General features: G+C 42.8%; 1 protein-coding gene across 1 annotated transcript in view; it reads right to left on the reverse strand.

Moving 5' to 3' along the window:
* Positions 1-18,243, reverse strand: part of LOC106607228 (E3 ubiquitin-protein ligase NEURL1) — an 88,196-nt gene that overhangs the window by 67,862 nt on the left and 2,091 nt on the right. The window contains exons 2-3 of the mRNA XM_014203982.3: positions 10,716-10,963; positions 9,894-10,215 (exon numbers count right to left, since the gene is read on the reverse strand). Of these exons, the coding sequence (XP_014059457.2) occupies positions 9,894-10,215; positions 10,716-10,963 (570 nt within the window). The remainder of the gene's footprint in view (positions 1-9,893; positions 10,216-10,715; positions 10,964-18,243) is intronic.

Here is an 18,243-nt window from a genome sequence, read left to right on the forward strand (position 1 = left end):
GTAGATGTCCTAACCGACTTGCCAAAACTATAGTTTGTAAACAAGAAATCTGTGGAGTGGTTGAGTTTTAATGACTCCAACCTAAGTGTATGTAAACTTCAACTGTATGCACTGAGACTGCACACATCTCTGATGAAAACTAGTCACAAGATATTGTCACGCAGATGGAAGACAGTTAAGCCTCAGTGGTGGAGCTGGACAAGATTTAGGAGATTGAACTGGTCACATTAGTTCAAATTACATGCCATGTCATGCAAAAGTTTTACATTTCCTGATTTAGATTCCTTACGGTCACCATAAACTATAAACCTTGAGATCAATGTGAAAATGGTCCATTGTTTTCTCAAATTTTCCATTTCTTTCACGTTTACCAAATAAAGGTCATCTCTCAATCACGTACTCCAAAGCACAGTTTTTTTTCACTAAACTCACCCCTATCCTACAGGACCAACCTCCTGACAGATTGCATGATAATAGCTTGACGCACAATAGGTGAAATTTGGAATCATTAAATATTAAAATGTCCCCTCTGTTAGGAAACTGAGCACATGTGCCAGATCACTGGGGCAGACTTTGATATGGCCAACCCATATTTAAGAGACTACGTGCTGCTTAATTAAAACTTCTTACGGATCAAATCCCTTTAGCGGGATCAATTTGACAACAGCCAGTGAAATTGCAGGGCGCCAAATTCAAACAGAAATCTCATAATTAAAATTCCTCAAACATACAAGTATTATACAACATTTTAAAGATACATTTCTTGTTAATCCAACAACACTGTCCGATTTCAAAAAGGCTTTACGTTGAAAGCATACCTTGTGATTATGTTAGGTCAGTGCCTAAACACAAAAAAAACAGACAGCCATTTTCCAGCCAAAGAGAGGAGTCACAAAAAGCAGAAGTAGAGAAAGTGAATCACTAACCTTTGATGATCTTCATCAGATGGCAGTCATAGGACTTCATGTTACACATACATGTATGTTTTGTTCGATAAAGTTCATATTTATATCCATATATTCATACCTCATATGCCATATGAGTTCTGTTATACTCACAGACACCATTGAAACAGTTTTAGAAACTTCAGAGTGTTTGCTATCCAAATCTACTAATAATATGCATATTCTCATTTCAGGGCAAGAGTAGTAACCAGTTTAAATCGGGTACGTTTTTTATCCGGCCGTGAAAATACTGCCCCCTAGCCCAGACAGGTTAACATATTCCAAGCAAAGTTGTACTACACCGGCTCTGACGCTCGTCGGGTGCAGCAGGGCTTGCAAACTATTACAGACTACAAAAGGGAAGCATAGCCGAGAGCTGCCCGAGAGCTGCCCATGGCCAGCAAAGGGCCCGGATCTCAATCCCATTGAGCACGTCTGGCACCTGTTGGATCGGCAGGTGAAGGCTAGGGCCATTCCCCCCCAGAAATGTCTGGGAACTTGCAGGTGCCTTGGTGGAAGAGCGGGGTAACATCCCACAGCAAGAACTGGCAAATCTGGTGCAGTCCATGAGGAGGAGATGCACTGCAGTACTTAATGCAGCTGGTGGCCACACCAGATACTGACTGTTACTTTTGATTTACACCCCCCCCCCCCCTTTGTCCAGGGACACGTTATTCAATTTCTGTTAGTCACATTTGTGTTTGTGTCTCAGTTGTTGAATCTTGTTATGTTCATACAAATATTTACACATACTAAGTTTGCTGAAAATAAACGCAGTTGACAGTGAGATGACCTTTCTTTTTTTGCTGAGTTTATACAAAATATTGATTACCATGTATAGCTTTATAAGACTATAAATGACCAACCACCCACCTTTGGAGTAGTTAGGTCTATTTCCCTGCTTTTTAGATAAGCTGGCTAGTAGATACCCATAGACTTTCAGAAATTGTGCTAAGCTAACGATATGCTTCCTTAAACGTCTTTCAAACTGCACGTCGATACATACAAATGGTATCCATGAGTTTGTCCGACTCTGGGAAAGTCAGAAATAACCCAGAGAGAGCTGCTATTCTGGAAACCTACAGTAGGCAGAATCTACATTCGACATGTGTACACACACACACACACACACACACACATTTTTTTTTTAAATGGAATGTTTGTAGATTACTGTAAAGAATCCTGATTGCATATGATTATGTTCCAATGCAGTGATTTCCACAATGCAAACACAACCTACTCTCCCTTAGCCTAGTGAAAACATTCCATTTGTTTTCACGTCGGGGAAAATGGCTTCAGTCACACCATTTTCCTGACAGCACCTCTACTCAACGTCTGTCGAGGAACAAGAGCTTTGTGCCATGTGTCATCACAGCTCACCGCAAGGCCACTGAACTCCAGAGATTCACACTCTAGCGCTGGATACCAAACAGCCCAAAAAAGACAGCACACTTCTTGTCAGCTTAATGCCACTAGAAATTAGGTAAATGGTACTAATCTACACTATATGGGAGCTTCTTTTATTTTTATTAAGGGAGACGATTCTTGAAAACGACCCCATGTTGATTAAAGTTTTGGGGAATTTGAAAGTTGTTTTCTTTCCATCTTAACTTTGTTTGAATTTTCTCAAGGGGTGAATGACAGAATTGTATTCTAACAAGAGCAATTTAGAATTAAGCAAAATCTAGGAAGGAATACTAGCACTATTTGACAGTATTATGGCTATTTTCAGTTCCAAATATCAGACTGCACTCCTATCAATGTTAACCCCTTACACTAATGGAAATTAACCTATATGGATAGGGCCAAAGTGAAATGTTTCTAACAGAAGAACTAAATGCATGCCCATGGTAGCAATTTAAAAATAAATAACACACTTTGGAGATGAAATTATCAGACCAAAAGGTGAGGACGCAACAGTTCACCTGACACAAGACTGAATCCAAACACTACACTGTTGATTTTATGGAAACTAGGCATATGTCTTGGGTCACTACTTCACAGGAGAGCTGTTTGAACGTAATTCTTTTAAAATCAAAATGCGTTTTTGGGCAGAAATGCCTTCTGGAACATATGAACTTTCACATGCCTTAATAAGTAACTTGTACGCCATTTGCAAATACTAATACAATTGTTAAATTACAAGCCTAGTTGGTTTGCCCACAGAAAGACAGCAACCTTCCCGTTAGCCCTGATTGGCTGAGATAATGAGTGGGCTGGACATGCCGAGAGATGAGTGAGGATTGGTCTGCCATATAGCACACTTCTGTCCATTTGAGCAGGTCAGTATGTGTAGGTAATCCTGTTTAGCGTGGCTTGTTGTTGTTGTGTGTATTAAAACTGCATAAGTGTTTCTCTCCACTTTGTGGAGGACTGAATTTTGCGTATGATAGCTAAGGAGATGGAGTAAACACCCGTCAAACTAAGGGTAACCATGGCATCCGATGCGTCCAACCACGAATGATGTATACGGGTAAGATAGTCTAGCAAGCTACATTTTCTGATATTAGATGTTTCTAATTTTGACAGAAAGAGCCATTTGATTGGCTAGCTATAGCCTAATGTTAACTGACTAACATTGAACTTCGTTGGTTAGCTAAGTTACCTGCAGATTCATGCAGGGTAGTAACGCCATGAGTTGCGATTATGGTTCATTGTTCACCTAGAGCTAACATTACATGTATGACCATATTATTCACATCTCAGAGCCATTTACTTAGCTAGCAAATTGTGCTTTCACCGAAAAGCTATTTTAAAAATCGGACACCTCGATTGCACAAAGGAGTTCTGTATCTATAATTCTTAAAATAATTATGTTTTTTGTGAACGTTTATCGTGAGTAATTTAGTAAATTCACCGGAGGTTTGCGGGGGGTATGCTAGTTCTGAACGTCACATGCTAATGTAAAAAGCTGTTTTTTGATATAAATATGAACTTGATTGAACAAAACATACATGTATTGTATAACAATGTCCTAGGGTTGTCATCTGATGAAGATCATCAAAAGGTTAGTGCCGCATTTAGCTGTCTTCTGGGTTTTTGTGACATTATATGCTAGCTTGAAAAATGGGTGTCTGATTATTTCTGGCTGGGTACTCTGCTGACATAATCTAATGTTTTGCTTTCGTTGTAAAGCCTTTTTGAAATCGGACAGTGTGGTTAGATTAACGAGAGTCTTGTCTTTAAAATGGAGTAAAATAGTCATATGTTTGAGAAATTGAAGTAATAGCATTTCTAAGGTATTTGAAAATCGCGCCACGGGATTACACTGGCTGTTTTTTTCTCATCTTTAAAAGAAAATGCCACAGGCACCATCTAATGTCTGGAGACATTTCACTGCAGCTAATGTAGAAGGAAAAGCTGTGTACATTTGCTAATACTGTGCCAAATCATATGTGAAGATGCAACAAAGATGCAGAATCATCTGGCCAAGTGCATAAAGTTCCCTCGGCGCTCACAACAAGCAATCTCTGACAAAAGTCCCCCTACTTCTATTCAAGGTGAAAATTATGAATCAGACACCTTATCGATAGCAACAGCTCATGTTTCTCCTGGAATCAGAAGTTTTTTTGACTCAATGGAGGAACGTAGTCAGAGAAATGCTGATGAATGTCTTGCACGAGCTGTGTATGCAACTGGTTCACCTCTGATGCTCACAGGCAATGTGTATTGGAAGAGATTTCTGAATGTTCTTCACCCAGCATACACCCCTACAACCAGACATGCTTTATCTACTCAATTGCTGGTACAGAGTCCCATGGAGTTCAAGTGAAGGTCAAGCAAATCATAGAGAAAGCAGACTGTATTGCAATCATCTCTGATGGGTGGTCGATTGTTCATGGGCAAGGAATAACTAACTACATCATCTTCACCCCTCAACCAGTATTCTACAAGAGCACAGACACAAGGGACAACAGACACCAGTCTCTACATTGCAGATGAGCTGAAGGCAGTCATCAATGACCTTGGAACACAGAAGGTAATGGCACTAGTGACAGACAATGCTATGAACATGAAGGCTGCTTGGTCTAAAGTGGAGGAGTCCTACCCTCACATCACCTCATTGGCTGTGCTGCTCATGCATTGAATCTGCTCCTTAAGGACAACATGGCACTGATAACACTCTACAAGAGAGCCAAGGAAATGGTTAGGTATGTGAAGGGTCATCAGGTTATTGCAGCAATCTACCTCACCAAGCAAAGTGAGAAGAATAAGAGCACCACATTGAAGCTGGTGTCATCATGTTTGACAGTCTCCTGGGGGGGAAGGAGTCTCTCCAATAAATTGCCATATCATAGTCTGCCGATATGGACAGCCCCATCAAGAGGATCCTCCTGGAGGATGTCTTTTGGGAGAGTGGTAAGCAGCCTGAAACCTATAGCAGTAGCCATTGCACAGATTGAGGGAGACAATGACATCCTGTCTGATGTTCAGACTCTGCTTGCAGATGTAAGAGAAGAAATTAATAGTGCCCTGCCCACTTCACTGTTGCTCCAAGCAGAGGAAACTGCAGTTCCGAAATACATAAAAAAATGTGAAAACTTCTGCCTGAAGCCCATACACGCCGCAGCGTACAGTGAGGGGAAAAAAGTATTTCATCTCCTGCTGATTTTGTACGTTTTCCCACTGACAAAAAAATTATCAGTCTATAATTTTAATGGTAGGTTTATTTGAACAGTGAGACAGAATAACAACCAAAAAAATCCAGAAACACACATCTCAAAAATGTTATAAATTGATTTGCATTTTAATGAGGGAAATAATTATTTGACCCCTCTGCAAAACATGACTTAGTATTTGGTGGCAAAACCCTTGTTGGCAATCAGAGGGCAGACGTTTCTTGTAGTTGGCCACCAGGTTTGCACACATCTCAGGAGGAATTTTGTCCCACTCCTCTTTGCAGATCTTCTCCAAGTCATTAAGGTTTCGAGGCTGACGTTTGGCAACGCGAACCTTCAGCTCCCTCCACAGATTTTCTATGGGATTACGGTCTGGAGACTGGCTAGGCCACTCCAGGACCTTAATGTGCTTCTTCTTGAGCCACTCCTTTGTTGCCTTTGCCGTGTGTTTTGGGTCATTGTCATGCTGGAATACCCATCCACGACCCATTTTCAATGCCCTGGCTGAGGGAAGGAGGTTCTCACCCAAGATTTGACGGTACATGGCCCCGTCCATCGTCCCTTTGATGTGGTGAAGCATAATGTTTCCACCTCCATGTTTGACGGTGGGGATGGTATTCTTGGGGTCATAGGCAGCATTCCTCCTCCTCCAAACACATTGAGTTGATGCCAAAGAGCTCCATTTTGGTCTCATCTGACCACAACACTTCCACCCAGTTGTCCTCTGAATCATTCAGATGTTCATTGGCAAACTTCAGACGGGCATGTACAGTCGTATGAAAAAGTTTGGGCACCCCTCTGAGGCTGCATAATAATTTACTCTGTCGTCACAGAAAATGATCACAGTGGCATGCCACTCATTTTCTAATAAAAGCGGAGTTCTGGGGTATTGTCCAGACAAAGATTTTTAGTGTAGCAATATTAAGTTGTATGAAATTAAATCAGATGTGAAAAATAGGCTATGCAAAAATTTGGGCACCCTTGTCATTCTGTTGATTTGAATACCTGTAACTACTTAGCACTGATTAATTGGAACACACAATTGGTTTGGTGAGCTCATTAAGCCTTGAACTTCATAGACAAGTGCATCCAATCATGAGAAAAGGTATTTAAGGTGGCCAATTGCAAGTTGTTGTTCTCTTTGACTCTCCTCTGAAGAGTGGCAACATGGGGGCCTCAAAACAACTCTCAAATGACCTGAAAACAAAGATTGTTCAACATTATGGTTTAGAGGAAGGCTACAAAAAGCTATCGCAGAGATGTAAGCTGTCAGTGTCCACTGTGAGGAACACAGGCACACTTCTTGTTAAGGCCAGAAGTGGCAGGCCAAGTAAAATATTGGAGAGGCAAAGGCGAAGGATGGTGAGAACGGTCAAAAACAGCCCACAGACCACCTCCAAAGACCTACAACCTCATCTTGCTGCAGATGGTGTCACTGTGCATCGTTCAACAATTCAGCGCACTTTGCACAAGGAGAAGCTGTATGGGAGAGTGATGCGGAAGAAGTCTTTTCTGCACACACGCCATAAACAGAGTCGCTTGAGGTATGCAAACGCACATTTGGACAAGCCAGCTTCATTTTGGAATAAGGTGCTGTGGACTGATGAAACAAAGATTGAGTTATTTGGTCATAACAAGGGACGTTATGCATGGCTGCAAAAGAACACAGCGTTCCAAGAAAAACACTTGCTACCCACAGTAAAATTTGGTGGGGGTTCCATCATGCTGTGTGGCCAGTGCCGGTACTGGGAATTTTGTTAAAGTTGAGGGTTGCATGGATTCCACTCAATATCAGCAGATTCTTGGGAATAATGTTGAAGAATCAGTCACAAAGTTGAAGTTACGCCGGGGCTGGATATTTCAACAAGACAACGACCCAAAACACTGCTCAAAATCTACCCGGGCATTTATGCAGAGGAACAAGTACAATGTCCTGGAATGGCCATCTTAGTCCCCAGACCTGAATATCATTGAGAATCTGTGGGATGATTTGAAGCGGGCTGTCCATGCTCGGCAACCATCAAACCTAACTGAACTGGAGATGTTTTGTAAGGAGGAATGGTCCAAAATACCTTCATCCAGAATCCAGACACTCATTAGAGGCTATAGGAAGCATCTAGAGGCTGTTATTTTAGCAAAAGGAGGCTCTACTAAATATTGATGTGATTTTTCTATTGGGGTGCCCAAATTTATGCACCTGTCTAATTTTGTTTTGATGCATATTGCACATTTTCTGTTAATCCAATAAACCTAATTTCACTACTGAAATATTACTGTGTCCATCAGTTATTTGATAGATCAAAATTAAAATTGCTGATCCAAACACCCTATTATTTATAAATGGAAATCATGGAAATTGTCAGGGGTGCCCAAACTTTTTCATACGACTGTATATGTGCTTTCTTGAGCAGGGGGACCGTGCGGGCGCTGCAGGATTTCAGTCCTTCACGGCGTAGTGTGTTACCAATTGTATTCTTGGTGACTATGGTCCCAGCTGCCTTGAGATCATTGACAATATCCTCCCGTGTAGTTCTGGGCTGATTCCTCACCGTTCTCATGATCATTGCAACTCCACGAGGTGAGATCTTGCATGGAGCCCCAGGCCGAGGGAGATTGACAGTGCTTTTGTGTTTCTTCCATTTGCGAATCATCGCGCCAACTGTTGTCACCTTCTCACCAAGCTGCTTGGCGATGGTCTTGTAGCCCATTCCAGCCTTGTGTAGGTCTACAATCTTGTCCCTGACATCCTTGGAGAGCTCTTTGGTCTTGGCCATGGAGGAGAGTTTGGAATCTGATTGATTGATTGCTTCTGTGGACAGGTGTCATTTATACAGGTAACAAACTGAGATTAGGAGCACTCCCTTTAAGAGTGTGCTCCTAATCTCAGCTAGTTACCTGTATAAAAGACACATGGGAGCCAGAAATCTTTCTGATTGAGAGGGGGTCAAATACTTATTTCCCTCATTAATATGCAAATCAATTTATAGCATTTTTGACATGCGTTTTTCTTTTTTTTGTTATGTCTCTCACTGTTCAAATAAACCTACCATTAAAATCATAGACTGATCATTTCTTTGTCAGTGGGCAAACGTACAAAATCAGCAGGGGATCAAATACTTTTCCCCCCTCACTATACATGTTGGACCCCAAGTATGCTGGTAAGAGCATTCTTTCTGGTGCAGAGATCAACAAGGCCTATGGTGTCATTACTACCGTGCCTCGCCATCTTGGCCTGGATGAGGGCAAGGTTCTTGGGATGGAGATGCAATATGGCAGTCTTGCCAACATAACTTATCAGCCACCTGGTGGAAGGGACTTTGTGAATCTGAGGCTCGTTCCGCTGTTGCCTCCATCTTCCTCCAAATCCCACCAACATCAGCTGCCTCAGAGAGCAACTGGTCCTTGTTTGGGAAAACACACAAACCAAAGCACGCAACAGGCTGACCGATACAAGGGTTGAAAAACGTGAGGCATTTTGAGCCTGACAACGAGCCATCCTCAATAAGGTTGGACAGTGAAGATGAGGCCTTACAGTCACAACAAGATGAGGCCTTAGAAGTGGACATTGAGGAGGTCCAGGGGGAAGACATGGAAGCCTGAGAGGAAGACAGTCTAGAAACTAAAGCTTTGGTTATCATTTTACAGATGTATGTTGAAAACATTTTTGGGAATGCGATGGATCATTGGGGATCATTCAATATTCCCTTTCTTTTGTTGTTCAGTGAAATCATCCCATGTGAAGAGTCAACTCATTTAATTAAAGTTCAACTCGTTACTAAATAGTTGTTTTTATTTCTATTGGAAGGATTTAATCATTTGCAATTATGTTTACTTATGTTAAGGTAAAAGGTGTATGTTTCCATCTCCATATGATATGGTAAATATATCCAATGCAAAAAACATCGTCATTTAAATGCTATATTAATTTGCATACATTTCCATTAATTCCCACAGAAGGTTTCCACCTCTGAATATTCCCCAAAAGGTGCAACCCGATTCCCAGGGGGTTCTCAAATTCCACTATAGTGGCATTTATTATATGCTAACAACTGTGCAACCCATCTTTTTTCCAATGGACTATTTTGATATGATTGTGTGTGGGAAAAGTAGAGCAATATTACAAAAAGTGACATCACCAAACAACCAACCGCACTTAGACCAGGCACATAGCATTTTAAACATTCAACCACCACTTGCCATCACTAGTCAATCTGGGAAATTCATCAAAATGAATTTGAATTGTAAACTAATCTCAAATCAGACAGAACAATGTATGAACAGAAGCATTATAAGCCGCCATTACACTGTCCTTTCTCCTTGTGAAACTCACCCAGTAGCTGGACCCCTCGTGTCAGGCCGTAGACGTCTATGAGAGCCCAGAGTGGCTCTGAGGCATGGACCCCGCAGAAGAACAGTATGGGGCTAGAGTCAATGATACGGTAGAAGACCCGGCCCTTCTTGTCCACCCAGAAGGAGATGATGTTGCCCTCGTTGGACAGCTCCTCGGGCAGGGCCTTGGCCCAGAATCCGTTCTGTGAGACAAGGTCTGGGCAGGCGTACTTAGGCAGGTTGTCTGGGTTGATGCGGGATGGGTCCTTGGAGGTGAAGCCCAGACGCAGGGCTCCGCTCCAGCAGCACTGCTTCTTAGTGATCTGGAGAACAGGTAAAGGGGTTTGTACCATTTAAAGCATGATAAAAGGGAGTTAAGCTGGTGAATAACCTAAAGACCATTCCATTAGTCGTGTTTGTCTAAGATTTCACTCCGCATTCTGGTTGGCCATATGTTAAAACTTTGATTAACAAAATGGTAAACAACAACAAAAATAGACATGTCTGTTTATCATTTGCTGACTTGCTATTCTTGTCTCACCTCATTTAAACCCTCCATTTACACTGCTTTCACTGTGCAAGATAACAGTACGGCTCACATGGCAATGCTTCCCATGCTCTTTCGAGACATAGATGGACCGATAGATGAAGTGGAAACGTTTTCTATGCTGCTTTGGCCCACACAGAATCAGGGGAATAATGAAGGCGAAATACATAGTGAGAGAGACAAACAAAAACATTTATGGAAAACAGTTAAGACTAAAAGAAAGAGATGAAAGAGTTTCTGCTGATAAACATGGTCCACCTCCCAGTCTGTCCATACCTTGATGCGGACCTGCTCGAACAGGGCAATGGGCCGGTTGCTGAAGGTGATGGCGTTGCAGAAGCTGGCCTGTCTCTTGACAGTCCTCTGGGCCATGTCCATGACGATCTGGGAGCCCTTGGCACTAGGGTGGAAGAGCAGGGGAAAGGAGGACCTGCTGCCCCCACACTGCTGGACAGGCAGACATCTCTTGGTGGGCTTATGGTGGTAGCGGTGAGAAGTGGTGGGGAAGGGGCCACCCAGAGAATCTGAAAAGCAGGAAGCATAGGGGGAGTTAGTTATATCTACAAAAACATTACTTAAGAGATCAGAAAAGTATTACTGAACTAAATATAGGAACCTAAATATTTCCAGCTGTTGTCTATGGCATCCACTGTATAAATATGCACAACGTCAATATAGCAATGCATCAGCAGTACACACACAATCAAAACTTTATTTCTTCAGTGTTGTGATGATGACTGGGTGTATGTTCCTTTAGAAAGCATTTAACTCAAGCTCCGTTTTCAGAAATCCTATCAAGGAGTGCAAACAAAATGAAATATAGTGATGTTAGTCATCTCAATTTTCTCATTAGATAAAGAAAATTTGGATAAGAGCTGCTTGGTAAGCAGAGAGAATTGTGCAGCTGCGAGAAACTCATACAAAATGAGGTCATTTCTATAATAGGTAATCTCCTGTAATGCCTATATTTCTTGCTATTCCACATCTTGCCAATTTGGCACTGGTTTGGTCATGAGTCTTGAATATATCTACATGAGAAAATAACAGATTTTGAGAGCAGCAGTTAGCGCTGATGATAATACTCTCGCAAGAACAGTCAACATTTGGAAAACAGGCAGATGTTCCCTTTCAGTCAGTCAACTTCGGTACAACACACTATGGGGAGTAGCACTCTCCCGACTTCGGTTTAAGGATCTACAATCACGCCTGACAAGGCCAATGAAATCCACGCAACGCTGGAGCCCCGCCTTCCACAGGTGATAAGTGTGAGGCACTGTTCTCCTACTAGTCCTCGGCACAGGTTCTCTTGACAATCGTGTAGCATTCTTTAGTGAGCTTGGTGTTTCCGATAGCGACTTCCTCTCCCGGGTGCCTGTACCTCAGCGGAGTCTGAGTTGCAACACGCGGAGATGGATTGGGTCTTTGGTCGGGTCTTATGTCTCCAGGCTCCTGTGCGCTCAGTTGCCGGTTATGGGAGGCTACTCAAAGGAGAGAGGGTGACAAGGTTCTGTGGGCATCTTCCCGCCGCCTGTGTCTGCCTTGGTTAAGCACCGCTTGCGTCTTCTCAGAAGGGTCCTGGTCCCATCTCAGTGATCCGGTCCTATGTAGACTCGAGACCAGGCTAGCTAACATGCCCTGCATAGCGTGCTAGCCAGGTTAGCTAACTCTCAGAGGCGAGCTAGCTACTGCTGGCTATTCCAACTTCCTAAAGGTGAATTGCTTGGGTAGTTATTTTGTTTAGTATACGTATCTAGTGTTAAGTCACTTGGTTATTCTAAAACAGACCGTGCTGCGGTCAAAGAGGCTAGCTAGCCTAGCTTAGATTAGAAGCCTCATCATGCATAACGTCCGGCTAATGAAGCTCAATATCTCCCCTCCAGCGTTATGGCAATCCCATTCCGATTACAAATTCCTGGAGTTGGAGGAATGTGGGGCTTGCAGGAAACCTCCGATGAGGAAGCAGTCTCCGAGCACTTGGATTGGGTAACCCCAGGAACGAGGGGCCTCAGCACGGGTCTGAGTGACCGGTGCAACCCTTCACAAAAACATTTGTGACGCCAGTGCCCCCACATTTGTTTACGGCCAAACGGGTGCTACGTCAGCCATTGCCAGAGTCACCTGTGTCCATTGGCTCCAGAGCAGCGCAGCAGTCTAAGGCACTGCATCTCAGTGCAAGAGGTGTCACTACAGTCCCTGGTTCAAATGCAGGCTGAATCCCACCCGGCCGTGATTGGGAGTCCCATAGGGTGGTGCACAATTGGCCCAGCATTGTCTGGGTTTGGCAGTCATGTAAATAAGAAAATTGTTTGTAACCGACTTGCCTTGTTAAATCAATTTAAAAAATAAGGGTTTGGGCTTCATCCAGACTTGACAGTCTCACAGAAGCACAACCTAGTTTGGAAGCTTGTCCATGTTTAATGCCTCTGTTACCCCACATTCCATTGTGTTCACAGGGCTCAACGGGTATATCAATCTCCCCATGATGAGAGTAATAAGTTGGGCGATTCGCTCTCCGTCCCCAAGGGGGCACTCCTTCCCATAGGTGGGTCATCACTGGCATTCATTACTGATTCCTGCCTGTAACTCACTAGTCCCTATGAGGTGCTTAGTGATACAGGTTATGGGTTTCTATAGGCGATTGGTTTCATTCCTAGGAATAAGATTAAATTGCGATTCACCCATCTGTTACCACAGAAGGGGTCAGTTTTTCAGAGCTGTCCATCCCTTTTCCAGCTGGGTTAAAAGGTGCTGTGGCACTGGTACCCATGACTGATGGGTATGAAAACCGCTATAATTAAGGTTTTCCACTGGGTCCATTTTTAATGCGCTGGGTGGCAGCTGGTTATTGGGACGCATTTTTACTGCCTAATCCGGGTGAGGCTCGTTGTGACAGAAGAACCCCCAAGAGGCACTGCCAATCAGAGTTCATCATTGATTGCTAGAGCCCCCGAACCCAGATTAGACCAGGCTTCAGGAAAACCTTGGTGCATAAACACAGTTGTGTCAACCCAAAGTTCAACATTGTTTATGGGTGTCAGAAGTGTTGTGTCTTCCACATGTGGGATCAATGAAGTGTCCCTTCTCCACATTCAGACACATGGTGCTAGAGAGTGATGTAAAGGGAAAAATAACCAAATCTCTCCCAGTCCACAATGTGGCACCCCTTCAGATGGCACTTGACTGCTCTAACCAAATGGCACACATGCACAGTGTTGCTCTGGATCATGCGAACAGTGATGACGGGGTACCGTCTGAAATTTGTTGCTCGTCCCCCATGCTTCTGCGGCATCACCACACCGACTGTTCAAGGCCTCAGTGCCCATTTTGAGAGGGGGAATATCCTCCAGTCTCCAGACGCGGGCAATCCGAGTGGTTTCTATGTCAGATACAGGACGGCTGGTACAGCTGGTATTTCCTGGATCGGTAAATTTACGCCCCGCTCAAGACTTGTGTCCCCTAGTAAGCATCTCAGTCTATGAATTCAGAATGCTCACGAGCTACCGGCTATTACAGTCAACAGGCTGGGGGCAAGCAGTGTTACACACATACATGCTGGTGTCCCATACTCAGTCTCAAGGATTCATAGGAAACTGAAGGGAAAAAAAATCTGACTCCATCTCAGAACATTCCGTTTCTGGGTCTCGAGTTAGAAAAGCGCAATTCACTATCCCCATAGGGGGTGTCCAGGTTCTGCCTCTGATTAACCCAATTTCATCTGTGTCATGCAGTGTGTTTTCACCAGTGCCTACACCTACAGGGGATGATGACTTCTGTGATAGAAAACGTTCCCCTGGGGCTATTGTTGTTGCGGCCTTTCCAGCACTGAGTGCTAGTCGCTCAACTGCCAAGCATCTCACAGCCTAATCGGTCATGTCGGGTGTCCCCATCGAGCCTACAGACCCTGGCCAAGGGGTGGGACCCCCTATTATTGTCAGGAGGCTCCCATGGTGTCAGCTGTACACCGCAGGATGATCATGAAAGATGCATCCCCCAGCTAATCCAGCTCGTGGCAGGCACTCTCTTAGCAGTGTAACTCCAGCTGGAACAGGAGGAATTCACTAGGCAGCGCACCTTGTGTGTAATACCCAGACCGCCACAATCTTGCAGGGTCAGGTCTGGGTGGTCTGCCATGGGCCATTTCATTTAGTATTCGTTGGGGGTTGGCTTAGGACGTGATACTACTTCCCCATGGTATGTTGTACCAAAGTTGACTGACTGGAAGGTAACGTTACGACTATAACTACTGTTCCCTGAAAGAGGGAAACGAGGTACAACACCTGTTTGGCCCCTGCCCGTTCCTGTGACCGGTGAAGAGCGGTATTAAATTGAAGGAATTAATCCGAGCCTCATGCTTATCACCTGCGGATGGTGGGTCTTCCAGCAAGACGCAAATTTAATTGGCCTTGTAAGGCGTGATTGTAGATCCTTAAACCAAGTATGTTGCACCTCGTTTCCCTCTTTCAGTGAACAGTAAGTTATAGTCATGCCGTTACATTTTCATCATACAATAGTTGCAAGTGGGAGAAAATTAATGAGTCATTAATGAATGCGAAATGCATAATTCCAAAGGCCCTTGAGAAGGTAGTTAACAAGAATAGGTAGCCAGGATATTAACTTTGGTGATGAACCGTAAGACTGCAAAAATACTCGTCAGAGAGATGGTGAAAGCGACACAGTAGTGATGATGAGGATGACTAGCAGTTAACTTTGTGTAACCCTACATCTCTGGATGTGCCTAATGTTTAATTGATTGCATGAAGGCTGCATGAATGACTGTCTTTATGAACATGTTATAGGCAGTCATCAGGAAAAACAAAGTCAATGACTAAGAGCAAGAAAATAGGATTGCCATTCAATGTGCTATTCAAAGCTTTGGGCATGTTAGAGGAAGCAGCAAATAGAAATCCCCAAAACATATTGTATACATTTCCCTGAACAAGCAGAAACACGAATGTGTATAACAGGGAATGAAAAACTACTACAAAGCTACTGTGGGGCGTATCTGACTTGTAGTAAATTAAAGAATGCATCATGGGTAATACACACATACATCCTTCAGTGCCGCTGTAATTGACTCCAAATCTACTTCTCACATCTGACATTTTGTTAAACACTAAGCGCTAAATCAACAGTTAGGCTACTCCCCTTGGTTAACCAAATCCCCCCCCAATCATCTCTCATCAAATGATTACAACAATGCCAAGGACACGGAGTTATCATGGAGATATTTCTGGTGAGATCATCCCAAATAATGCATTTTTCAGACAAATTTGTGGGAATGAGGCATATGTACCTCATGTTCTTTTTTGAGTTTCATTTAGCTGATTGTCAAATTAACATATCAGTCACAAATAGCAGTCCTTTACCAACCCAGACAGTATTAACTAGTAATTGTGAGGGAGCAGGTCAACACTAACCTGAAAAGCAAAATGTCTAACGATCAACAAATAGAGAATGTCTGCATGCCTAATAAAAGATACGTGTGTGTGTGTGAACATGTGAGTGTGTGTCTGTGCACATGTGTGTGTGTGTGTGTGTGTCCATAGCCTAATCTAGACACATGCCCTTAGGAACAGAAAGTTATTTTTGCTCATCAGCTCATAACTTCTAGGGGTCAAGAGCTTTTCAGACTACCCAGGAAACAAATCAATTAGGCAGCACAGGCAGCCGGTGGCACATTAAATTGGGGAGGACGGGCTCAAAGTAATGGCTGGAATGGAATAAATTGAATGGTATCTTACACATCAAACATGGTTTCCATTCACATCATTTGAAATGGTATTATGAGCCTTCCTTCCCTCAGCAGACTCCTGTGTTAATATTGGCAACAGAGCATCATGAGGCATTTAACACCATAGGCTATTTGCAGCCGCTTCAATTTTAAGGCAGAAATATTGTGCGGTGGGTAAACACTCCCGTATCCAGATCCATGAATGTAAATATAGCATAATTTAAAGAGGACATCTTATCAGGAAATTAACCAAATGTGCATTTACAGAGTTTGGTTATTTGTGGTTGTGGCTGCCAATAGAACTCCAATGAATTGTTTGGGCTGAACTGTCATAGGATGCTTATATGTTAAAGTATACACTAGTGCCTTGAGGTATTCAAATTAGGCTTGGGCGGTATGCAGCTTGGCATACCTTCAAACCAAACTTGTGCCATACCAGGATATTTCAGTAATATTTGCACTGAACAAAGGGGGTGCCGGTTTCAAACTCTGTAATCCGAAGGTTAGCAATGCTAACAAGTACATGTAAAATCCCATAGAGAATGCTAACGAGCACATTGCAAACATTTTGTACAGTTTCTGACCTAAACTATACAAATAACTCAAATTCTACTCACAGTTTGCTGCACACACAAAACAAATATTAGCCAGCAAGGCTCTTGATCCAGAAGGGGATTCTCTGCTGTTACCAAGCGAATGCTTGATTTTGGAAGAAGCTAACCAGATCGATAGCTAACTAGCTACTAAATTAGCAAACCAAATGCAGAACTGCAGAGCATTTTAGACAGTTATCTAGTTGTGAATTACATACTGTAATTAGATCACCCTGGCGCATGCTGCACAACAGTGAGCGGCTCTCGTTGTGTGCTTGTAAACAAACTACCATACGCTTCATAATAATGTGAACGTATTGTACAAATTGAATGCAGGAATTTACTTACAGTAGTGACAAATATTCAAATGTATAAAAATAAATTCAAAGAAATAGTTAACGGTATTGATGGCATTGAAAAACCATTCCGTGGCTTTTTCCACGTACCCCGGTATACAGTATACCACCCAAGCCTAATTCAAATGTCTATCCCTGGGCTACTTAATGTTGAATGGTTCTCTATATACAACAATGGTCTTAAATTAAGTCAGAACAAATCAATTAACCATATTGTATTCAATGTCAAATTAAGGGCTTTACATTGAGCTGGTGCTAAGGTGGCGCAAGTATCAATGTAAAAACTGGCGCACTGGCATTTCCCAGCCCTAATGCCAGGTTCGGCAATTTACCTGTCTATCATCAGCTCGCTTGTGCTGAGGTGGGAAGGGTAGCAATATCTGAGGTGTGTCCTTAAAAACAAGTGCAAGCGGATTTAAGACCCACAAAAAGTAGGTCTTAATGGTAATGCAGCTGATAATGATAACGCAGTTGATAATAGCATGGATTTTGAGAGCGGAAGTGCCGCACCCAATCCCCATGGAAGAAGAGATGTGCCTTTTTTGCCGATGAACCTCGTATTTAGAAACATAAAAACAAACAATTGGCATCTACCCCATTTCACCTAATAAAAAAAAAACAAGCATAGCCTCCCCTTAATGAAGACTGGTTTTGCAGCATCACATAAGTGCATATTTTTATCCTGGACATTAGCCAAAAGTAGCCTGAATAAAGGGGTTAGATTTGCTCCATCAAGAACTGACTGAATTCAATCTTGAGTTGGTTGTGGGGGGTGGTTTGATGTGGGTGTCTGTATTCGCAGGTGGGAAGAGTTAGCCAAATTATTTCACCAATTAGCTTCAGACAGCTGGTGTGCAACCATGGCAAAATTGGTTTGACTTTGGAAAGCATATCTCAGGGGACAGTTAGGGACTGTCAATAAATTAAATAATATAAATGAGACAATATTTTCATGTTGCAGACCTTTTGGATCTCATTAAATGCTTTCAATATTTGTACACTGAACAAAAACAGAAACGCAACAAGTGTCGGTCCCATGTTTCATGAGTTGAAATAAAAGATCACAGACATTTTCCACATGCACAAAAAGCTTATTTTTCTCAAATGTTGTTCACATTTGTTTA

The sequence above is a fragment of the Salmo salar genome, chromosome 01, assembly GCF_965601325.2.
Source record: "Salmo salar chromosome 01, fSalSal1, whole genome shotgun sequence".
Classification (NCBI taxonomy): Eukaryota; Metazoa; Chordata; class Actinopteri; order Salmoniformes; family Salmonidae; genus Salmo; species Salmo salar.